Source organism: Megalobrama amblycephala, linkage group LG2 (assembly GCF_018812025.1).
Source record: "Megalobrama amblycephala isolate DHTTF-2021 linkage group LG2, ASM1881202v1, whole genome shotgun sequence".
Taxonomy (NCBI): Eukaryota; Metazoa; Chordata; class Actinopteri; order Cypriniformes; family Xenocyprididae; genus Megalobrama; species Megalobrama amblycephala.
The window spans coordinates 33681879-33707566 of NC_063045.1; the positions used below are offsets into that span (position 1 = coordinate 33681879).

Genomic DNA, 25688 nt, shown 5'->3' on the forward strand with positions numbered 1-25688 from the left:
TGTGTGACCTTAGGTTATTGACTGCACTGGTACAGTTAAACACCGTCAGTCCCCTGAGCTGCCCTCAGCCTTCAAGTTCATCCCTCACATTCTCACACACAGAAATAAAGATTTTAACATACAGGCTCTCATCCATATTCATAAGCACTCTCAGTGCCAGACGCAGTACTCCAGAGGAGAGCATCATTACTCCAGTGTGCTCTCTAGCACCGCCTCCACAGCCCTGCACATCCTGTCTCACTCTCCTGCTGTCTGAAGACCATCACTGTCCACAGCCCTGTGCTCATCCTGTCTCACTCTCTGAAGACCATCACTGTCCACAACCATGTGTTCATCCTTTTTCAATCTCCTACTGTCTGAAGACCATCACTGTCCACAACCATGTGCTCATCCTGTCTCACTCTCCTGTTGTCTGAAGACCATCACTGTCTGCAGCTTATCACGCAGATCTTCACAGGCAGATCTTTTCAAGCAGCCACTGACAAATTGGCTTGAGATCATGCCTTCTAATAAAGCAAAAAACAGCTGCTCTCTGCTAAAAGGTCATAAGCTGAAAATAAGATGATTTACAATCAGAAGTCTAGATAAAATAATTTCTAGCAGTCCTGTATTTGTGCAGCTTTTGAAAATTCTGTCAGTATAAGTCACATTAAAGCTGCAGTCCGTAACTTTTTTTTTTTGGTTAAAAATGATCCAAAATCAATTTTTGAGCAAGTACATAACCATCCAGTGTTCAAAACTATCTTGTTACCTTAGCCCGACTCACTACGGTAAGCTTGTAATAATGTTTTATAATTCGGGTGGTACTGGAAGGTTTCCGCGGGAAATTCAAGCATGCAGCAGTTCGTCTTTGCATCATTACGTCACGTCTGTTTACGTAGAGAAGGAGTCCCAGCTAGTACTGTAGGCTAAATAGCATATGAGGATGCTGCAGGCGGCGGATCATTTAAAGCCTTTTTTCACAGCAGCTGAAATAATTAAACTTATCATTTTGATGGTGGATTGTATGGTATGACAAATTGACGTTAGAGATTAGACTGGTAATGCTAATACACACTAAATACACATAGTCACTTAATGCTGATGTTGTTAACATTAACAATTTGAGAACAAAGTATAACAATAATCATTTGCACGGTTTGATGTGATATGAGCTAAGCGATCGTTAGATTTAATCACCATTGGTAGCGCAATTTATTGTAATGCTTTTTTTCTCAGTTGGTCAGAACAAAAGTGGCAGATTTGTTACTTACTTGTAGGGCTGGGCGATGTATCGAATGCTTTTGTCACGCGCATTTCTTCAGTAAAGCAAGTTCCTTGATTACCGCTAAATCGCCATCACCTGCTTTCAAATGGAGCGGCATTTAATAGACAGAGCCGTAGATCACTGATAAGCCACGCAATATCGCGTTCAATATCGACGGCGATGCATATCGATATTGAACGCGATATTGCGTGGCTTATCAGTGATCTATTAAATGGCGCTCCATTTGAAAGCAGGTGATGGCGATTTAGCGGTAATCAAGGAACTTGCTTTACTGAAGAAATGCGCGTGACAAAAGCATTCGATACATCGCCCAGCCCTACTTACTTGTTGAAATTACATTTTCCGGTGAAAATTCTTATTTTGGTCATACTTCCAAGACTACAATCTATGATTCCAAAGTACAGTGTCCACCAGTGTGATGACTGACAGCCACACATTTTCCTCAAAATATTAGATTAATCTGCGCTGAGGATGCACAACCCATGTAAAGATGATAATTCTGCAAATAACTGCAATTTCAGGTTTGAAACAGAGATGGCAACAAAGAGGCAAAACTTACGGACTGCAGCTTTAAATGATAGTTAATCCAAAAAATGTTGTCATTTACTCATTCTCATATTGTTATAAAACTTTATGACCTTCTTTCTTCTGTGTAACATGAGATCTTTCAAGAAATGTCTCTTGTTTTTTGTTAGGGGCCAAGCACCGAAGGTGCTTAGGCACCTATTGTTATTGTTGGCGTTCCGTACGCTTCTTCTTCTTCTTCTTCTTCTTCTTCTTCTTCTATTTCTTCTTCTTCTTCTTCCGCTCTTGAAGTCTATGGCAGCCCATAGAACCGCTTGCGGGAAAGTTGTGAAATTTGGCACACAGTTAGAGGACAGAATGACCTTTGTCCATAGCAAATTTGGAGTCTCTAACTCAATCCCTCTAGCGCCACCAGCTGTCCAAAATTGCACTTATGTTTATGCTAATAACTTTTGAACCATAAGGGCTAGAAACAAAATTTATTTTCCGTCATGAAAATTTTTCCGCCATTTTGAATTTTCTGAAAAACCTACTTTTTCGAACTCCTCCTAGGCCGTTAGTCCGATTTTCATGAAAATTGAACCAGATCATCTTCAGACCATGGTGACAAAAAGTTATGGAATTCAAGTCGATTGCTCAAACCGTTTTCGAAAAACACACGAACGAATTGTACGTAGCGCTTGCGAAAATAGAAGTAAGGCTGTATCTCTGCAACACTTTATCATATTCAGACCAAACTTGGTACATGTCATCACAAGCATTACCTGAGGCACCTTCTGATGGGTTTGTCCAAAAATCATAAATTTGGTCTCGTTGGATTCGGGGCATCATGCTGAGTCGAATGATATCCAATTTTCCCACTTCGGCCATTTTGGCCGTCGGCCATTTTGAATTTTGTGCTAAAATGCTGTATTTTAAGAACACTAACGTATCTTTACAAAACTTGGTATGGGTCATCAGCACAATGCCCTGAAGGAGCCTGAGAAGTTTCGGCACAGCGCCACCTTGTGGTCAAAAGTTATAACAAAATTTACAAAAATGCTAATAACTTTTGACTGTATTCACCAATTGTAATGAAACTGGTCTCAGTAGATTTCGTATACCGGAGCAACGAATTTAAGGCATGATGCAAAACAAACTCTTGAACCTGTATCTCCGCAATGCTTTATCGTATTTAGACCAAACTTGGTACATCTCATCAAAATCATGACATGAGGCATCATGCAGCGTTTCATCGCAGTGCCACCTACTGGTGCGGAGATAAGAAAAATGGCTATTTTTGCTTATAACTTCAGATGGGTTTGTCCAAAAATCAAAACTTTGGTCTCGTGGGATTCAGGGAGTCATGCCGAGTCGAATGATATCCAATTTTCCCATTTCAACCATTTTTGCCGTCGTCCATTTTGAATTTTGTGCTAAAGTGCTGTATTTTATGAACGCATTCAAGTATCGTTGCGAAACTCGGTATGGGTCATCAGAACAATGCCCTGAAGGAGCCTGAGAAGTTTCGGACCAGTGCCACCTTGTGGTCAAAAGTTACATTGAAATTTACAAAAATGTTAATAACGTTTGAATATATTTACCGATTGTAATGAAACTGGTCTCAGTAGATTCCTTGGGTCATGCCGAGAACACGGATATCGAATTTGCTATAGTTGGCTGAACTTCCTGTCCACCATATTGTTTTTCTTTAAAAACATACTTTTTCGAACTCCTCCTAGACCATTGCTCCGATTTTCACCAAAATCGAACCGTATCATTTTCAGACCATGCAGACAAAAAGTTATGGATTTCAAGTCGATATGTCAAACCGTTTTCGTACACCGGAGCAAATCTGAGGCATGATGCAAAAACGACTCTTGAAGCTGTATCTCTGCAATGCTTTGACATATTGACACCAAACTTTGCGATTGTCATTGTCACCTCACTCTGACCATACCACATTAATTTGGTCACAGCGCCACCTATTGGTCGAAAGTGATGAAACAGTAAATCCTCATTTTTTTTATCATTTATCAGCTCTTTTGCCTAAAATTATCTTAATAGGTCTTTAATTGCTCACTGTTGCAGTTGGTCTGATGCTCACAGCCATGTTGGCTGGCTTCTTGTGCCGTTTTTGTGCTTGGCCCCGTAATTGCTGCTTGCAGCTATATTTTTTTCTGTTTTTGTCTATTCAATGGAAGTCAATGGTCACCAACACAACATGTACTTAAATTACAATTAAATGTATGCATTTGGCAGACACTTTTATCCAAAGGAGTTTTTTTCAATTCATGCATTCCCTCGGAATTGAACCCATTATCTCAGCATTGCTAGCCTAACCATATCCATATCCCTCCTAAATGGCAGAAAATCGCTTTGTAATAAAACATGAACACAATAAATACATTGTTCCTAAACATTTTTGACATAAGTATATAATAATTAAAAACATCTAATGTAAAAGTGAGACCATGCCAACATAATTCTCGAGCTTATCCTGATATAGGAGCAAGTCAAATCATGAGCGCTGTAAAAATGCAAAAATGTAGTGCAACAGTTTGCACTGGAAATTAAATTAAAAGTTCAAATGTTTTAGTGGAGGAATGGAGAGTGATTACAATAGTAGGTTACCAACACAGCACAAATACAAACTACACGACAACTGTAGTCCAAGCTTTACTGTTTCCTCAATTGTCAATGTAAATATGTGTATATTTATACATATTTATTGCTGACTGCCCGTGTCCCTCCTCTTGCCCCATTGAAATCATTTGTACACTAAGCATCATGATGGAAATATATTAATACCAAGGCTTGAAAACTGCCTCTATATTGAAATTCATTGGTCAAAAGGTGTGGGAACCCTGAATGTCAAGTCTCAGTCATATAGCAGCACTGCCGCAAATTCATTCACGTGTCCATCTGGGAATGCACGTTTCTTATATAATCTGCTTTATACTGCTGTGGTTTCTCTTGTGCAACCTTCTCTATTATAGAGTCGTGTCAGGGTATCTATTCAGGGTTGTTTATCATAAACTAGTGAAACGCTCTGAACTTCACCATATCTGATTTCTATGTCACTCTGATAATTCACACATACAGTCAGTGAGTATAAAAAGATGATGTGTTATTATAGTGCACATAGGCTCTTATCAAATTTGATTGTCAGATAACAGAAACAAAATGAGGTCATGTCCAGTTGAACTGTTGCTAATGTGAATGTTTTTTTTTTGTTTGTTTGTTTTAATCTCCGTAGTAATGTAATATATTTCTTGTGTTTGCATTCACAGTAATGACTTCAGTAAGATGGTTGCAGAAGAGTACCTCACATTCTTTGAGTTTACAGACCAGACATTGGACCAATCTCTCAGGTACTTCTTATGTCAAGTGTTTATGTCATTATGTGGGTGGAGCCCTCTGATGTGTGATTGACTGCTTACTTCATTGTTAATGAGCTCATTAGAAGCTGTCTATTCAGTGGCTTTTATTTAATACATTTTTCCATCTTAGGACTGCTGGGTGGTATAACATTATATACCATGGATCAGTAAAATGCAAAGTGTGTCACAGGCGAGTGCTTCTAGTGTAGACGGCGTCGTAAGGGTAGTGATTTAGTATTGATGCATTGTGTCCGCTGTAACTGAAGGCTGTTCACAGTTGCCAAGCTGTGTTTTAACTAATGCGCAGTCATACGGTCACAGTGTGCTGCTATTTTGCATTGTCTAGGAATGTTTCCTCATCTGGTTATCAGTTTAATCTTATGTTTTTAACTCAAATGTTAAATAGTTAAATAGTATTTTTTTCTTGCAATGATGCCACTATTACACATAATCATATTACATATATTATAATCTTGCCTTTTGGTTATCTCTTGGTCCCACAAAAAATGAAAAACGGTTTAATTTGTAAATTTATTCAATGGAATATCAAAAAAAGGAGTACTTAATATTAATTTAATTTCCAGCAAAAGTGCAATATTGTGATATATACTGTTAAATAAATTTACTCATACTGCAACGTGAGATCAATAGAATTTAGGTTTAAGTTTTTAATGTTTAAGGTTTCAGGTTTTTAATGTTGGTGTTTTTAAGATGCTTTAATATGCTTTCTGACGTCACAAACTACCTTGTAACCAATCATGTCACATTGTGCTTGCGGGCTTTAGCATACCATTAACCATGAGCGCTCTGAAGCAGGAGAGTATCGAAGAAGCCATCACTGTATATTTTTATGTTGATATAAAAAATCGGTTAGTTTTAGCAATATAGCGGGTGTGTTATGTATGTTATAATGAACTGTATGCCTTTCTCCACTAATGTTCTAAGGTGTTCAAAGCGTTTCTAACGATTCTGATTTTTAAGGATACTGTCTCGCAAGTGGGAACATAGTGTGTGTAACATTAGCAATACATTATTAGCAGCTGTTTGATAATGAAGTCATGCAAAAGGCTAATCATATTAATTAACGCCATGTGTCTGACGATGTAAAAAGTGAAACCATTGCAGCGTTTACCTCAGTAAATTGACCGAGTGGATCTCTGAGCTTGGCTGGGCTAATTAGCATATTCATAGATCAGTGTATAATAAATGAAGCAAGGGTGAAGAGTTACATTCAAGCTATTTTAAAGCATGAAGAATTTTTTTTTTTTTTTTTTTTTACAGGAATAAATGTTTAAATGTGTCATATTGGTAATCAAAGATGTGTTTTAAGGGTTTTAATGTGTTTTCTGCTCTGATTAGGGCACTTTGTTGGCTCTACAAACAAGAGACATCATGTACATGTGTCTTGTGATGGTCATGTTATATTGCTGTTTTTCTGTTGCAGATGTTTTCTGAAAGCATTCTCACTAATGGGCGAGACTCAGGAGAGGGAGCGGGTGTTAATTCATTTCTCTAATCGGTACTATCAGTGTAATCCCACTGTCATCACTGCACAAGGTACTGCATGTCAACCTCACACAACCTTTCTCATTTACTCATTACTTACAAGATTAGTGTTTTCTATCAGTATGAAAATATGTGACCCTAACAGAGTGATACACACTTCCACTCTGTGTTTGGGTCCTGATCACCAAGTCTGAACTGTACATTATCCTACTTATTGCATGGCTACTTACCAAATAATACATGAATGGATAAGATATATTGATATGAATAATTGAAATTAATAGTTGAAATTAATAATGCAAGAATAGGAGAGGGTGATATACCAGTTAAACAGATATTAATAAAAAAAAAAAAAAAACAAAATCAAAATGTAACAAATTTGTGGTAATTTCTACTATATTTCTATTATCACATTTCCATTAAAATGTTTATATTGTAATGCATATTGTTATTGATTGAAATTTTAAGAGTATCGTGATATATATTTTTCTTTATCATTCACTCTAATGAGAGAAGAAAGAGAGTGTGGAGTAATTCAAAAGACATGAAACTAGCACAGCGGTCTCAAATGTAAAAGTTGCCTGAGGACTATTTTAGTGTTTAATGCTTTGACATATAGAACTCCCTCCTTATGAAATATTGAGCTTTTGCAGAACATTTGATATCTGTTCGATAAGTCAGATCATTTTAAATCCTCTCTTCACTAATTCTCCGTAAAGCTTGATTGTCTAATCGCTCATTCAGTATCACAGTGTTGCGTTTCCTCCATAGCAACAGCTATGGCCAGTATATGGGTAAAAAGCTAAACCATCTCCTTGTTGCTAAGACTGTTGCCATGGAAGTGATGTTAGATTTTCTCCTGATGCAGAGATGAATGTGTGTGTGTGTGTGATATCAGAAGTTATGATAAAAATAATGTTCTCTCTGTTTGACCTGTATGTGAGTGCGTTCATAAAATGACGAGCGTTTCATTGATGTTTGCAGATGGAGTTCATTGCCTTACCTGTGCGCTAATGCTGCTCAACACTGACCTTCATGGCCCTGTAAGTGACCTCTGACCCTCTGAGAGTTACTCATATTAGCAGTTAAATGAGAAGTGACAGTTTGTTCCATCTTTGAAATCAGACACCGTTTGACCTTATCAGAGCCTGTTATCAGCGAATGTAAAGATTCTACTGGAGGAGGATATGTTTGGGTCATATTTACTCCAAAATCAAAAGAGGTGCAGGGTGCAGTGTGCATCAAGGATTCGTTTGTGATTTATTTAATTATAGATATTATCTGTGATCAAATATTGAAGGTTAAATCTGTTAAATCTGCATGAATGTGTCTAAATAAAACCAGCTGGTTTTAACCACAGGAAGAAAACAAAAAGAAATGATATATCAGATATGTGCCATCAGTAACTACAGTGAAGAAAGAAGAAAGTTTTGCACACCAACTATTTCCTAAGTGAAATGTGAGGAGCATTCTGGGTTCTCTAAGAATAGCTCCTCTCATTGGTCTCCATGGAGTTTGATCATGTGTCTTGGAACTTACAGGAGTTTGACACATTCAGTAGAACGCATGTGCCATGGAGACGTAGAGATTTCATGCCCACGCCACAGCACTTCTCTAGATGCTTTCATTTCAAACATTGTTTAGTTTCATGTCATGTGGGTGAATACAGCTGAAAGTTGCGCAGCCGTGAATCTTTTCAGAAATGTATGCCAGACACCCACACACAAATACATGGCTCCATTTGTGGAGAGAAGCGTTATGCATATCACACAGGTTATATGGAGACAGAGCAGGTGCAGATGGGGGAATCTCCTCAAAGCCTGCCCAGGTCCCATTTCACCTCAAAAAGACAAAATTTGATGAAAAAAAGATGAAAGAAGACGTTTGTGTTTTACGTAAAGAAAACAAAAGTATTTTTTTAGAACCGCTTTTAGCTTTAAGGTCAATTAGACTATGCTCAGACTTTTTTTTTTTTTTTTTGCTCAGATCTTTTTTTTTTCTTAACAGTGTGAACAGCACAAACCACATGGAATTTGATCTTTTAGATTCTGATTTGAGCCACTTCCATATGTGGTACTAAATCAGATTTTTTGCAATTCAACCTCAGTCTGAACACTCATATCAGAATTCATGCCACTTTTACGTCACTCTAGATCGACATTCGTTACAGTTCTGCATTGATGGGAATCACTCCAAAGATTTTACATACTGGTAGTTCTTTGATCACTTGGTTAATATGGAAGATGGCAGTGAAGTTAGTCAGTGGACGGACAGTGAGGGAAAACTAGAAAAACTCCGCTCTCTTTCTCCTCATCCTCGTCTTTGACCTCCTTATGTCCTCTTGAGTACATCAGCTCATAATTAAACCTGCAATGCTGACTTCAGTAGTGTTTACTTCAGCATGACAGCTTGCTGCACGCCATCTTGTTATTGTTCTTTTTTGGGACTGTGACCTGTTCACACTCAAATCTATTAATCAGATTTGAGCGATAAATCAGAATTGAGCATTAAGGCTTACAGTGTGAACATAGCCTTATTGTATTCCTGAAAGCTGTCAGAATTAACTCCAGATATCCAGATATTTTTTTCACTCACATTCTCTTCAGAATGAGAATGTCCATTGGCAAAGAGCTGTGAAATAACCGAAACCTATTGAATAGAAAGGGTTTTTGCTATTTCTTGACCAAATGTCCTGTGTCAACGGTACATGTTTGGAGTCAGTAAGGACCTTTTTTTTTAATTAATACTTTTGTTCAGCAAGGAATAATTAAATTGATTAAAAGACTTTTACATTGTTTTAAAAAACGAAATACGAAGTAAGGCACAACTGTTTTCAAAATTGATATTAATCAGAAATGTTTCTTGAGCAGCAAATCATATTAGAAAGATTTCTAGAGTAACGATGCTGAAAATTCAGCTTTGGATCACAGGAATACATTACATTACAGAATATATTCACATAAACAGTTATTTTAAATTGTAATAATATTTCACAATATTCTTAATGTATGTCTTGATCACATAAATGCTGCCTTGATGAGCATAAGAGAAATGAGTATGTCAGTACAGGAAAACAAAACATCATCTCTTTTTATTAGGGCATTGTTTGTGACAATACAATTAACTGTGTTTTCCCATAATGCAATCTCACTATACTTACTGTAAAACATAATGGAAATCATCCTTTATGAGAAAGTTTTTTTTAGTTGCCTAAATTGCATTCAGTATAACAAATGCTAACATGATTCATTCAGAATGAAATAAAATATGAAATAGACCTTTCTTGCATTACAGTAATGAGAATGAAATTTTAGGGGTGGGGAATGAACACACGTTTGCCTTGTACTTATGAGTATGATATCTGGTTACTGAGCAAGACTCAAATGTTTCTTTTAAGAATGATTTATTGTCTTTGCAAAATAGCGTTTTATTGTCAGTCAGTCTTTGCTGACTTTGTGATATGTGTGCATTGCAGATCCACGTCAAATCATACAGAAAGAGAAAAATGTCTGTTTAAGTGATGGATGACGTGAAGCTATAGCATCATTTCGCCTATGAAACTGTAGTGCGAGATCTTGTGGAGTCGTGTATTTGGAAGCAGCCTGTGTCTCTCTTTGATTTCTCGTGCCAGTCTGAACATTTGTCAGTGCCATCCACCTACAAACTCGGCTGGTGCTGGCAGGAACAGTAAAGTCAGTGGAACAAACACCGTCTGCGCTTTATTTTAGAATGCAAGCAGCCGCTCCTTCAGTCTTTGTCGTGACATTATAAAAGCAGCAATCTGATGCTGTGAAGGAGAAATCAAGGTTCAGACAGAGTAATTGCAGATAATGTCTAATAGCAGCAGTCAGTGTATGTAATGCAGATCTTACGCAGGCTTCAGCTGGTCACAGTATTGTTCATATGGTGAGATGCAGCTCTTCTGTCGTGGCTTTGGTCATTACAGCAGTTGTAGAACTGTGACCTGTTCTGCTGTGACATTTTCTCTGTTTGTTCCTGCATGAGCTGTTATACCAGAGGTATGAAAATGGTTTGGTGCATATTTTTTTCCACATTTATTTTGTATTTTTGCTCTCTCACAGAACAAATGCAAAATAAAGAACTATTGTATCATAGAACAGGGGGAAGGATGCTCACAAAGGCAACGTCTTTAACGCGGTTACGCTTATTAAGTTATTTTCTAGAGTGTCAACTGTATTCTATAACCGAATTCACACCCGTAAATTTTCAGGACTCACAACCGCATTCTCGGAAAACCCACGCTGTGTGAACAGAACCGGAGTCGACAAATAGCTCTCTGTCACATCATACAGTCAAAAGAGCCGCTCTCTACTACAGTGGGTTGCATTTTTTTCATGTGTGGTTTCGGTAACTTACAGCTACACAGATATGAGCTGTGTGTTATCTGAAGGTTTTAGATAAAGTTCTCCACCGGAGCTGTTCCCATCAGTTTTGAGTTCTACGCACAACTCAAATTCTCTGCTCTCCATCAGTGTTAATTTCGTTGACGAATAATTTTCGGCATAATTTTCGTCAACAACATTTTTTCACGGACGAAAACGAGACGATGACTAAATAAAAATGCTTTTTGAATGACTAAAACTATGACTAAAATCTACTCTAATTTTCGTCAACGAATAAAAACAAAACGAAAATGAAAGAGAGGGACGATTTGGGAAGATATCCAGTCAGAACTGCTGTCCTGTGTGGAAGATGCGACATTTGAAGTGTAACGTGCTGATCTAACCGCGGGAAAAGCGGCGCTGTTGCGCGCTCTATAGGCTCGCGCAGCAGCACATCTGACTGCTTCACAATTAATGAATAGCGCATATTTATGCCAAGCGATTGCTGAAAAGCTAATGTTGATGAATTAAGACAATGTTTACTACACGATGTTTATATGGTAGTATGTTTTAGGCGGTTGTAAGAAATGCATATTTTATCACCCTTATGAGCAGCCTGCTACTACATTTCAGAATAAGAGTCACGGTGTATTTCGGTATGGTTTATAATTATTATTTTTTTCCTGGTCATTATTGTTATTTTGTTTAAACAATAAACTGTATTTAATTTAATTTCTATTTAATTCATAGTAAACGACTGTATCTTCTGTCACAGGAAGGAAAGACTAAGAACATTATTTGACACATTATTCAATATATTTTACAAGTGGTTATTATAGTTAGCTAAACCTAAAACCAAATAAATCTTCATTACTTGAAATAAACATGAACTGAAATAAAAAATAAATATATAAACGTTAAACTTATTTGTATATATAAACATATAAACTTATTTTATTTAATAGTTTCTAAGCTTTTAGCTTAACCTGAGGTATTAAAATAAACAGAAATAAAAACGTATAGACATTTTAAAGCAAAAACTAAAAGACAAACACAAAAAAATACTAAAACTTAATTAAAATTACAATGAAAGCAGAAAAACTAAAAATCAAATCTAATAAAAAAATTTTAAATGAAAACTATAATAGTATATAATAGTACCTCAATGATAAGTGTGTCAATCCCTGAAAAGTACTGAATTTTGCTCTTTTGCGTGTTTTTGCACTTGAACGGTCAAAAACCATCCGCTTTGGCAAGCAAAGTACAGTTGGGTGAACATAAACAGTTTGGGGAATATCAGATGTACCTATATCAGTGTATTGGATCTGTGTATTGTTAGAGAAATGCTTAATGCATTACAATTTAACTAAATTAGAATTTAGTTGACTAAATCTACTGTAGATTTAGTCGACTAAAATCTTATGATATTTAGTCGACTAAAACTAGACTAAAACTAAAACAAATTCCGATGACTAAAATATGACTAAAACTAAATGGCATTTTAGTCAAAAGACTATGTCTAAAACTAAATCAAAATTTGCTGTCAAAATTAACACTGCTCTCCATCCTAGATATAAAAGCAGCTGTCGGCTACTAAAGATTTACCAGATGAAATCTCGGCTCGATTGCACTCTTGTCGTGTCAAATGGGATAAGACTTTTCAGTTTCATGGACGTCGCCGTCTTGTACAGTATATTACTTTGGTCACTGTTGCCATTGTTACTGGTAAAAGAGTAAGGGCTTGACTCCCGTTGCACATTCATGCAGATAGAATTCGAGATGCTACTGTAAGTTGCTGTTTGAATGGGACATTTCGAGACTCACACCTGTAAGTAAGGGTGTACTCACACTAGGCACTCTGATCCGTGCCCGAGCGCGTTTGACCTCCAAAGTGTGATCCCTGGCCCACTTGGAAGAGGTGGAGTGGGGAGGGGGAACAATCGCGCTCGGGCTCGGTTCAAGGCAACCCTAAATGCGGTTGTCAATCCCAAATACATTTTCATTGGATAGTTAATACTCTAACAAAATGCAAATTGTTTAAGTGATTCAATGAAGTTACATTTTATATTAAAACATTTCAATTTCTTTTATTGTACACAAACTGTAAAAAATATCTCATGTTCATGGGCCATCAGTAATGAGTAGTGGTTAAACGGATCATTGTTGATCCGTGATCCGTACGGACCAAGCCCCACGGTTCGGGATGCATGTTATTCGCGGATTTAAGTTTAAGTTTATTGCAAGTTTAACCACAGTAGAGTGAAAGGTTATCGTTTGCACGTGTTTTGTCTTGCTAGTTTACACATTAAAAGGATATAAAACCATTCCAGCGCTAGAAGAGGCAAAAGAAGATTTCGGTATCGCACGCCACGCTGTTATCGGTGTGCACAGACGCACGTACATACAAGGCTTGCACGCACACAGAGAGAGAGAGCTCGCAAACTCCAAATTGATTTCTCTTTCTCATCCTCAATGCACTTGGATGGACACATACACGCATTACGAAAGTCAAAATACCCCTCTCGGCAAGTATTCTCGTAAACACATTCGGTTATGTCTTAAGTGAATGAGGTGAGAATTCAGATGTGTGCGTGCATGGGGTCTTACTCTTAAAGTGACAGCAACCTATAAATACCTGCTGTTGTCTGTCAAGTAAATCAAACAACAAAACACAGCTATAACAAAGATTAATCTATATTAAATTTATACAGTGAACAGTGTCATTTTATATTTAATTATTACATTTCTGTACACAAAAATTAATACTACAGTTAGACCTTATACTTTATTTGTAACTTTATGTTGTATTTATATATGCTTGTAATTGGTGTACAGTATTTGTTCTTTTTACAGTATATTCACTTGCCTTTAATAATGTATTAGTTAGGCAAGTAGTTTCTGCTGTCGTATCGGAGTAGATAAAGTGGGCAAAGTAATAAATTCAAAGTTACCCCCCAATTTCTTGTTCTTTTTTTTTCTTTTTTTGTGCTTTTCCGAAAAATGATCCGTGACTTAATAACCGTGATATGATCCGAACCGTGAGTTTTGTGATCCATTGAACCACTAGTAATGAGTCATTAGAAGTGATTACACACTACAGTTTAGGGGGTGCACGAATACTGATTTCTGCTAGTCGATTACTTATCAAAACAATACTCATGTTACTCGACTACTCGTGGTTCATGCTACTGTAAATGAAAAGACATTAAATAGTTCTTATCAATAAATGCTTATTAATAGCCTAATGCAACAATTAAAAGTAAACACAACATTATAATTATGACATAACATATTTTAATTTTCATGTAACAGAGTAAAGCCAAATAAATCTGCGATAACCCGGGTTGCGTCAACAGACGATGATCATGTATCGACGATAGCCAGAGATATTGTCAAAAGCATCAAATATTGGCAATATTCAGAGGATTTGGCATTTCCAATTAATGTAGGCCTGTTACATTCTTCTAGTCTATTATTACTATTAGATTAGGCTACTTTCATTGTTAAATTGATATTTATAAATATGCCCGCAATAATTTCATAGCGCATCACCGCATAACTGACGTGCTGTGAGGATAATAAAAGATTAGGATATTATCTCATCTTTGAAAATGTTTTAAACATTTTGTTAGGTCTATTATACAATGAATTATAGGCCTATAATTAAAATTATTAACAGTCTATAATAATTCCTAACACTGACCGCAGTCATCAATGAAAATTAAGAGCTGCTTCAAACACAAAAAATACAACCCGTTTAACACGAAATACTATTATTCTCATTTGATTCACTATATACGGGCCACAAGAAAAATAATGGAATAAATTAAGACAGTTTTATACCGTTATCAGCATATTATGTTGAAATCCGTCTCTGAGAGAATATGCTTCGTTAATGCAGTGTCAGACAGCTCCATCACTTTTTACTTTCACTTTGAATAGCTGACTGACCAAGCTTAAGCTTTCACCGGCATAACTCTTGCGCAAAGTTTGAACGTTGCTTCTTGTGTGATATCCATTGGCTCCTCTTTTTGGTTTAAAACGGAAAGATTTACAATATTGTGACTTATGTCTCTATTTTTTTTATTCATTTATGGTTAATGCACGCTCGAGTAGTCGATTGTTTCCGACAGCTCCGACTAGTGGTTGAAGTAGTCGATCTCTCGACTACTCGACTAGTCTATGCAAGCCCTACTACAGTTAAATAATCTGGGGGCGGTTTTCCGGACAGGGTTTAAATTAAACCAGGATAGGCCTTAATCTTGAATAGTTAATCGTGGCTTAAAAAATGGCTTTCTGAAACACAGATTAAGTATAGATTACTAAAACCTGGACTATGGAGTCCTGAATTAAAATAAACTAGATTAATTTAAACCCAACTGTGCTAATCTGAATTAGCATGAGAGAGGTTGCCTGTAAAACATGGAATGAACCAAGAAAAGCTTAAAATTGCATGGAACTGAGAAGCAAATCCAAGGAAAACAATGGCAGCAGAAGAAGACTGCAATAATAATAAAAAACTTTACTAAACAAGAGACAGTTCTTTTAAAGCAAGCAAAATACATCAACTGTAGGGGAAAAAAAGAGAAATGCCTGGAAATCTGTTTGTAATGATTTCTATTTAAATAGATGAATTCTATATATATAATAATCCTATGATTATTAATGCTTTTGTTTTGTCTTTTACATAGCAACAAACTAAACATAACTATTTACACAATGTGATAATCAGTGTTGGCAGTCTAGAAATTGATTTAGTAGAAATTGGCTGGTTTGATCCAAAGCACTACTATAGTGGTTACTTCATTATATAATAGACAAATCTTGTTAATGATAGATTCATGTTAAATTGACTTGAAATGGTTACTAGAACTCACTTGAAGTTTTCATTTTGAAATAACCAATCAAACAGGACTTTCACTTCCCATCATGCTTTGCACCGGGCTGAAGTGGGAGAGTGAATGTTGAAAAAGTGTTATTTTATGCATTTTTTAGAAAGATGAGAATATGGAGAGACTTCTTACTGTTTAATGTTCTATTATGTAAAAGTTTTTGTTATGTTAGTGTTTTTTGGAGATTACCATTGTGGTGAAGTGTTGAGCTTGTGCTTGGGTTGAGGACCTGCTAACAAGATTTGTCTATTATATAATGAAGTAACCACTATAGTAGTGCTTTGGATCAAACCAGCCCATTTCTACCAAATCAATTTGAAGCAATTTTAACCAGAAACAATGGTGTTAAATCAAAATAAATTGTTTAAATAAAGAAAATGAACAGCACCAAAAAAAAAAAAAAAAGAAAGAAAAAGAAATTTATATAATATAATATATCGCTATATATACAAGTAATACATGTGTCTTCTTTGAAACACAATGTTAATCCTCCAATTTAGCCTCAATTTAGTCCTGGAGTCGCTCTAGTCTTTCTCCAGGAAATCAGTTTATTAAACTCTGGACTAGACTAAGTCTAGGACTATTTTAAACCATAACAGAGAAAACAGATTTCTGTTTATCTGGCTTAAAAGGCCATTTTATTCCTGGACTAGGCTTAATCTCTGTCCGGGAAACCGCCCCCTTATGTTATTAGATTAGATCAGTTCCGGTGTTGTAATTGATAGTCTTAATCCTGTACATTTAGTTAAATATGTCACCTCCTCCAGCAGTATTTAATCAACTGCATCCGTCTGTGAATTATTACATGAACTTGGCATTATATAATGATGTCAGACATATTAATTCATAAATAATCTTTTGCTTTGCATCCATCAAGTTACAAGTGAAGAGGAAAGCAAATAAAGGAAAGGAAAGAAAAATATTATGTCATTTGCAAAGTTATTTATTGGATTATCCAATAAGAGGCATTACTACATAAACACACTACCTTAAAGTTAAGGGTCTATATTTTTCTGTTAATTTTCTTGAAAGAAGGCTCTTTTGCTCACCAAAGCTGCATTTATTTGATCAAAGATACAGTAAAAACAGTGAAATATTATTACAATTTAAAATAACTGTTTTCTATGTTTCTCTGTTTTCTATTTATTCCTGTGATCAAAACTGAATTTTCAGCATCACTAGTCCAGTCTTCAGTGTCACATGATCCTTCAGAAATCATTCCAATATGCTTTTTGCTGCTCAAGAAACATTTCTGATTATTATCAGTGCTGATTTTTGTAGAAACTGTAGTACTTTGTTCAGCATTCTTTCATCAATAGAAAGTTCAAAAGAACAGCATTTATTTGAAATAGAGATTTCTGTCATGTTATTGTCACTTTGATCAGTTTAACAGATCCTTACTGAATAAAAGCATTAATTACTTAATTACTTACCAAAAAAAAACCTACGGTAGTGTGTTTAATATATAAACTGTTTTACATTGAATTTCCAGCAAAGACAACTACGTGGTGATAAATAATGTGATATAAGATCTCACCCCAGCAGTACATATGGCTCCTTATTTTTAATGCCAAGTATCATTTAGTCTGTAAATCTGATGAGAAAGCAGGACTGACTGATTTATAGCCATGGCTGGAATGTCAGCATAAATTCATTAGAGATCTGCTGCTTTGCTGCTGTCTGTAGCGTCAGGTCACGTCTGGCTCACAGGGTTAAATCAGGGTGATGCAGTGCCATCCTGTCCTATTAACAGCCCAATAAATGTTTCTCATGCCCCACAGAATATTGGGAAGAAGATGACGTGCCAAGAATTCATCAATAACCTGGACGGACTCAACGGAGGACAAGATTTCCCCCGGGAGCTACTGAAGGTAAGACTCAATCAAATCTCCCAGCATTCCTTTGTAATGCCAAGTTTACACTACAGGATTTTAAGCCTGAATTTGCAAGTTAACGAGCTCGCCGACAGGTTCGGGCTGTGATCGGGGGAAATCAGCAAGTGATCCGCGCTCGCCAATCTTTATGTGTGAACTACTCAACGACTCATTAAAGAGGCTCGCTGATGCGTCGCCGACACCTCGCAGACGCCAGACAAATATCTAGCATGCTAAATATCTGGAGCTGTCGGCCGACTCGATATTTTGTGGTGTCACATGTCGCAACGCAACAGCCAATGAAATGTACACTGATATGGAAGCAGCAATAACAATCCATTAAAATATAATTTGCTGGCATCTACGTTTACTCACCCTCATGTCATCCAAAATGTTCATGTCTTTCTTTCTTCAGTCGAAAAGAAATTAAGAAATTAATTTCCAGGATTATTCTCCTTATAATGGACTTCAATGGCCTCCAAACGGTTGAAGGTCAAAATTACAGTTTCAGTGCAGCTTCAAAGGGCTTTAAACAATACCAGACGAGGAATAAGGGTTTTATCTAGTGAAACGATCAGTCACTTTCAAAAAAATTTAAATGTATATGCTTTCTATAAACAAATGATGCTTACGGAAAAAATGGAACTGCCGTTGCGTTTGTTCCGTAAGTAGAATAGGGAAGGTGTAGGACATACAGCGTAAGCTTTTTGAAGAATACGAAAGTGCGGTTTTGGCGGAAGCACTTGGAAGGCGATCATTTGTTTATATAAAGCATATACATATACATTTTTTTTTTCGAAAATGACTGATCGTTTCACTAGATAAGACACTTATTCCTCGTCTGGTATTGTTTAAAGCCCTTTGGAGCTGCACTGAAACTGTAATTTTGACCTTCAACCATTTGGAGGCCATTGAAGTTCATTTCTTTTCGACTAAAGAAAGAAAGACATGAACATCTTGGATGACATAGGGGTGAGTAAATTATCAGGAAAATTTTATTTGAAAGTGAACTAATCCTTTAAGATCAAGGTCATTATATAGGTTTTTAAACGACAAAACACTCACTTGCACATATTTGTGAATCAGAATATCAGATAGTTGATGACATGGTGAGAAAAGCATGCGTGTGTCACGTGACATTCATGATGCATCGTTATGGAAACAATAAAGGGAAACATTTTAATAAATAACAGTCGCCTTAACTCTGGGAGGTCAGCCAGAATGTTTTAAACTTTTGTGTGAAAAAGGGTTATTTTAAATTTAATTAAATGTTAATTCAAAATTTAATCTAATTTCCTCCCAACATCCATTTTCAAATAAAGTCATTGGGTGACAGTTGTCGTCAGCTCGTGTAGTGTGTAACCTGTTGCAGATCATTTATGTAGTGTCACGTAGTGTGAACACCACAACGACTTCAAGACTCCACAGCAAGTCATGTAGCCTGAACAGCACAGCGATCTGCCGACGTTTAAAATCCTGTAGTGTAAATTTGGATTAAGATCACATGTGGAAGGATGCATTATTACATTAAAAACTGACGTGAATGATACAGAAAACTCAAAATGGAAATCAGTTGTTCCAGGTCCGTAGAGCCCAGTGATATTCTATAACACACAATGCCATCTACTTTCCCCTGTTTTCATAAGATCATCTGATCCTTACTAATCAATCACCATCAACCTGATGTTTGTACACCTGATACAAGTTTAGCACAAAAGCGCTCTTGAATTGGATTCATTAGTAATGGATGCTGTTATTGGAGACAGACATGGACGTTTGGAGTCCTGAACTAGTGCAGTAGGATCCTCTTTAAACTCTTGCTCCACCATGACAATGGATAAAAGTGAAAACTAAAATAAAATATATCTTGTGGCAATACGTGATATCAAACTTGTGTGGCTAGAAGCGTCTGTGTTCACATACAAAGAACAGGATAGAGAGCAGGGAGAGGATTTATTTGTTTCACAGCAAGTGGACATGTTTGTTACTGTCATTTTCTCTTTATACGGAGGTAATTATGTAAATATTCAGATCTTGAGTTGTTTGTGATCGTAAGTGATGTTTACACACATTTAAATGTATACATTTGTCAGGTGCTAATCTAAAGCTTACATTGCATTCAAGATTTTCAATTTCAGTTTTTTATTTTCAGTTCATGCACTCCCCGGGAATCAAGCCCATGACCTTGCTGTTGCTGGCTATTGTTTGAGCTACAGGAACAACAAAAGATGCAGTAGATAAAAAAAAAAAAAAAAAAAAAGAAATAATACAAACTGTTGATAACCATAAAAATTTTTTACATAAAAATGCATAGGGGGTTAAACTACCTTTGCAGTGATATGTTAACGAACATCCCAATCTTGTCCATGCCACTGAGAGCGATGTTTAGATGAATACATAAATATATGCTAAGCGCTTTTCTCTAAATAACAAAATAATCACACAACAAAAATGACAACGGTGAGAAAACAGCAGTTAAGAAAGCATCTGATCATAGTGATGTGGATATGTTTGCTCCAGCTCTGCAATTCACCGGCATCATTGTCAACGGATGAGGTCATTAAAATTACACTGTCATAATAATTTGATTTTAAAGTATGTTTGAAACTATAGACTATATAGATCTGGCTATGCAAGACTATAGTTTGAATCACACATTGTTCACGCATTGGCAATAAAAAAGCAATTAAAATGCATGAAAATTCCTATTGCCCCTTTAAATGCTGCACATGTACTTTATAGGGCCACTCAGGAATTACAGTATATTACATCATTTGTCAGTTCATGGCGAAACATAACATGAATGCTCAGATGAGAGATTAATCTTATCGGAAGGCTATACACAAATCTACAGGAAACTTTGATTTTATTGGGCTTTGTATGGTCACTTCCCCTTTTCTTGAGATGTTTTGATTCACCAACAGATCTGTGGCCCAACTGCAAAAAATCCTTGTCCAATGATTCCTCTGAAATGTCCGGTGCTGGCACGATCACTGCAGCCAAGCTTAATCAACAACAGGCCAAAACAGCCCCACGTGGGCTCAAGCTCAAATGAGTGTGATCTGCCAAAATCAGTGGACATAAATAATTAAATACCCCCCCCTCAACTACCACCTCTTCCGCATAGCGCACCTCCTGCCCCTTTCTGTCCCGCTTTATTAAAATGAATACACTTCACACACTAACAGGATGTGTATTGCATGCTTAATAAATTGGCAGTAACTTCAGTGAGCACTTTATATGACGTTATATAAAGCTGCACCAAAACTGAGTGCCCTTGCCGAGCGTCTGTCGTGACTGTCCTCTGCCAACTCCATGAGCTGCCTGCTTTTATGAGCTTTTTATGGTCTGCTCACAGGTATCACAATGCTGAATGACTCACTGACAACTTGCCTTAATGAAAGAGAAGAGTGCTGTGTACTGGGTTCTTCAGGTTTTTTTGTGTCAAATATGTCTTTTTGTCGTTAGGTCACAAGAATTCTTGTAATGGACACAGATAATCTTGTCTCGGTTCAGTTAGATCAGTGCTGTGGAATAAAGCAGTTTGCATCTTTGACAGACTTGCCTCGGTCATATTAACATCTAGGGAAACAATCAGACAAGTTTATTAAGATCTGAGGCAGCAAGGTCAGAATCATTTAAAGTTGTTTTCAGCTCATTTCAGTGACACATTCTGAGTACAAGGTCAAGTTTTTCAGTTGTGTGAGTCACCATCTTGTTTTCTGCAGTGAAATTCATCTGCCAAAACTCAAAATATATTGATGGATTATTTTGTCCTTTCATATTTCTAGGTTGGCATCTGAAGGAACTTTGGATTGTACAGAATTTGTAGCAGAACAGATTGTAGCAGAACTATTGTATTATTAAGGCATAAGTTTGGTGGAAAAATGCTTCTAATTTGTTTATTTCATGTTATCACAAATGCCAGTATTTGGAAAGCAGAGTGGCTGATGGTTAATAAAATGCACATATATATTTTGGGGCTGTCAACTTAAGCGATTAGTTACATAAATGGCGCAGAAAGACCCTATTTATTTATTTACAACTAAAAAACAAAAGTAAAGTTATTTGCCGTTCTCAGAAATGTACTCCTCTCTTTATAAGACTCAACACCTTGAATACAGGTGAGTGTATTCATCTTGATCATAAATATAGTTTTTAGATATATTAAAAAGTATAAGTAAGTGGTTTTTAAAGATGTTTCTGAATTGTTCATTGATAAACATCGTTAAAGGTGTCATGACATGAGAAATCAAATTTACTTTGATCTTTTGACATAAAGAGGTCATTCTACTATAAAAAAATTCTGTATGGTTTTCAAAAATAGCATGTGTCCAAGCTGCTAAAATCACTAGTTTTCTACTTCCTCCGCATTGCGACGTCCCACTGTGGCAGATATTTGCATCTGACCGCCTCCACAACAACACATCAATACCCACTTTACCTTATCAGTTCCATAGCCTGTCCAGCATTAGATTTACATTTACATTTATGCAATGCTTTTATCCATTGTGCCATTACCTTCCTGTTGCTACTGACAAGTCAAGACGTAGCACCAAAAATGGAGTGTTTCTGACAGAGGGTCAGAATGAGGGTGGAAAAAAAGCTTGCTTTGCAAATATGTAACTGTATTTTGTGCAAACTTTAGAAGTGAACATCAAGCAACATTAAAATACTGCAAAAAAGGAACGTCATCACCTCTTCAGGGCTCCAGACTAACATTTGAGAGCAGTAGCACCGGTGCCACTAAGCTCTACAGATGGAGGCACCAGTACCTCATTTGGTAGCACTTTTAACCATAATTAATTTAATTATAAAATAATTATTGTTTTGCATTAATAAGTGCAGTTACTAATAAAATTACGTTTATTTGAAATTTGACAGTAAAGACACTTGAGATGCAGATGAAATTAACTTTTATTAACAATAGTAATGTGTAAAAACCTTTTATAGGGAAAATTAAAATATTCTACTCTTGTTAAATATATTATTGTTCTTCTATAATATCACACTGAACTGAATAACAGCTTCAGTGATTTTAAATAGAGCAGTCTTTACTTGTTTTCTGTGTAATTTAGTCACAATTTGAAGAAAAGTTTTTGTTTTTCATGAGACTTTGTGACTTAGTACTTTTTCCTTATATTATGGAGTGGAAATGGCTAATAAGTCAATAAGTGCTCCTCTGCTGCCGTCTACTGGTTATAGTGGTAAGTTCATGTCTTTTTTTAAATAAATGTGTTAGTTTGCCACAAAGTTTTAGTTTTCCTACATCTTTAAACTTTTAGTTTTAGTAGTACATGACAAGAGCAGAATCTTGACTCCAATCTTGTGATTTTCATTACTCTGATTATTCGCTAACAAGTATGGTTATACCACACTCAGATAGGCATACAGTATGCATGTTAATGGCCATTGTTTTAATCTACTAACATCAAATTCAAAATACATGTTTATGGACGTACTAGATATTATACAGTGTTGTGATGAATGTCGCAATGTCTGTGTTTTAATATGTTAATATTTCGGTAAATTCAAACGCTTTCTCACTAGATCTTCCAGCACTGTGTAGTAGCAGTGTAGCATGCTCGAGATTGGCCCGTGAGTAAACCTGTTCTGAGCTTGTGCTGCGGTGTCAATTATTGCTCCGAGCTGATCTGCGCAGCTCAAAAGAATTGTGAGGTTTCGTTTCACTTTCGTTTTGTTTGCCTTTTGATGTTTCTCATATCGTTACCCTCATAGCCAGGGGCGCCTGCAGGATTTTATGTCAGGGTACACAGAGAACTAACTGTTTTGTTTTTTACGTTGTCTCTGAGCAACTTTGTCCCGAAATGTGCGTATTGTTTTCAAAGAAACGAAGCCTCGCATTTTTTCCAGTCAAGTAAATGCTTCACTTTGCATGTCAGAATGTTTGAACCCAGACCACTAGGCTACTATGTGGAAGTTCAAGTCCATTTACTAAGCATTTTAAATATGTAAGCCTGTAGCCTATACTACATCATCATATGTTCTGTCATATAAACAGTATTTACAATAAAATAACAGCACATTTACTTGCCTCAAACAACTCAGTATGCATTATATTATTATTATTATAATTATAGTTTTTGTTGATCCATTTCATCTATTGCCAAACTTTAATATGTGAATTATATTATTGAAATAAACACATTTAGCGTCGTCAGGCTTTTGTTTGTGCTTATTGGATAAAACAACGGAATTGCGCTCTCAAGTTTATGGGTGCTGTAAATTTTACTTGCCACAAGATGGCACTGTTTTCGACACTCTTGATACTTTGAGACCATAAACCTTTCCCGAAATATTTAGAGAAAAGCTTCAAAGATTTAATAGGCTTCATTTCTTCATCCCTACTCCTTTTTGCAAATGTTTCAGTCGAATTTAGCTGTTTTAGAGAGCGTTTACTCATTTTGAGCCTGTTTTTAAACATTAAAGGTGGTAAAGAGGATGTTTTGTTTTATACATTTTTTACATTACTTGAAACTGTCTTTACTAAGTGATAAAAGACTATTTATTAGGTTCACTGAAAGGAATATTATTAATATACATCATCTGTGCACGAGGTAGGGCCTTAAAAACATCAGCCAATCGTTTACGCGATCATCGCGTAAACGATTGGCCCTCTGGCTTGTCAATCACTGCCATTGTGAGAGATGTGCGCGGATTGGCCCTCTGGCTTGTCAATCACTGCCATGACGTTCCTTGTGAGAGACGCGTGGCTGCGCGCTGTAGTAACTTTCATGCGCCGCATGCAATGTTTTTTTCAGGAGACAGGAGTAACAACTGCAGATTATGAGGTGAGTCCGACATAATGAATCCACTAAGTGTGTGCGCGGCTTAACGATTGTAAGGCCGATTATGAATGTAAATTGATACTTATGACTGATCGCGCTCAAACGCGTCCAGTCAGAGCCAGTTGCGTTCAGTCTGCGATTACAGTCGGTGTTCAAATTCCATGTGAAAGTATATAAATCTGCTTCAGGAGCAGGAAACTATCGCTGTATGTTGAGCACAGTCAGAATGTTTTAGCTAGTCGTAAAATGTGTATCATTTCAAACGCTCATTTCAAAAACTCAGTCGACGAAAACATCCTCTATACCACCTTTAACTATCTGTAACGTCATTTTTCATGTGTGGAAAAAAACGACGAAACTAAACCAATCAGATTGCTTTTCACCCATATCCCCACGCCCACCCATGGACGCACATACACACGTTTGACTTTACAACACACAAACGCACACCTTTATGTATTCTCATTCTCTCTTAATATGTCATGACTGTACGCAGATAGATTTTAATAATCAATTAAAAAAATGACGTAAAAATTAAAAACGGCATTAATTAGCGCCCTCTCATGGTACGCACAGTGCGTACAGCCGTACAGCTGCAGGCGCCACTGCTCATAGCTTAATTGCCCAGATCATATTTCAAAGGCAGATATCACAATTTGGCCAAAAAATGACTTGGGCAATTATGCTATGAGGCTAACGATATGCAACTTAAAAGGCAGCTCTTATCAGTTGGGCAACATGGAGGTTGCACCAGTGAGAACTCCAACAAAATTTAGTTGCACTGGCAGGACAAAAGGTCGCAAAATGCAACCATTTGGTCGCAGTCTAGAGCCCTGCCCTTGAAGTGTTTAGGGAGTCTCATGACCTTTTACAACCTGTGCTAAAAAGGCCTGATATTTTAAGACTTATTGTCCTTGACACATAGTCATTAAGGTCTGCAGGTGTTCTCTGTAGTTACTCTAAAAGAATTTTGTTGGTTACATCCCACTACATTGCAGATTACATTTTGCGGACAAACGTTTTTCAAATATTACTCTAAAACGGATAGTTCCGGTCCTTGGTTCTGATTGGTTGAACCTTGTTTAAACATACACCTGTGACATCATTACA

The 25688-nt window shown here is 36.5% G+C and overlaps 1 protein-coding gene across 4 annotated transcripts in view; it reads left to right on the plus strand.

Moving 5' to 3' along the window:
• psd3l (pleckstrin and Sec7 domain containing 3, like) overlaps positions 1 to 25688 on the plus strand; it is a 124454-nt gene that overhangs the window by 56669 nt on the left and 42097 nt on the right. For all 4 annotated transcript variants that reach the window (XM_048171913.1, XM_048171928.1, XM_048171920.1 and 1 more), the window contains 4 exons: positions 5065 to 5145; positions 6599 to 6711; positions 7645 to 7703; positions 17677 to 17766. In XM_048171913.1, the coding sequence (XP_048027870.1) occupies positions 5065 to 5145; positions 6599 to 6711; positions 7645 to 7703; positions 17677 to 17766 (343 nt within the window). The remainder of the gene's footprint in view (positions 1 to 5064; positions 5146 to 6598; positions 6712 to 7644; positions 7704 to 17676; positions 17767 to 25688) is intronic.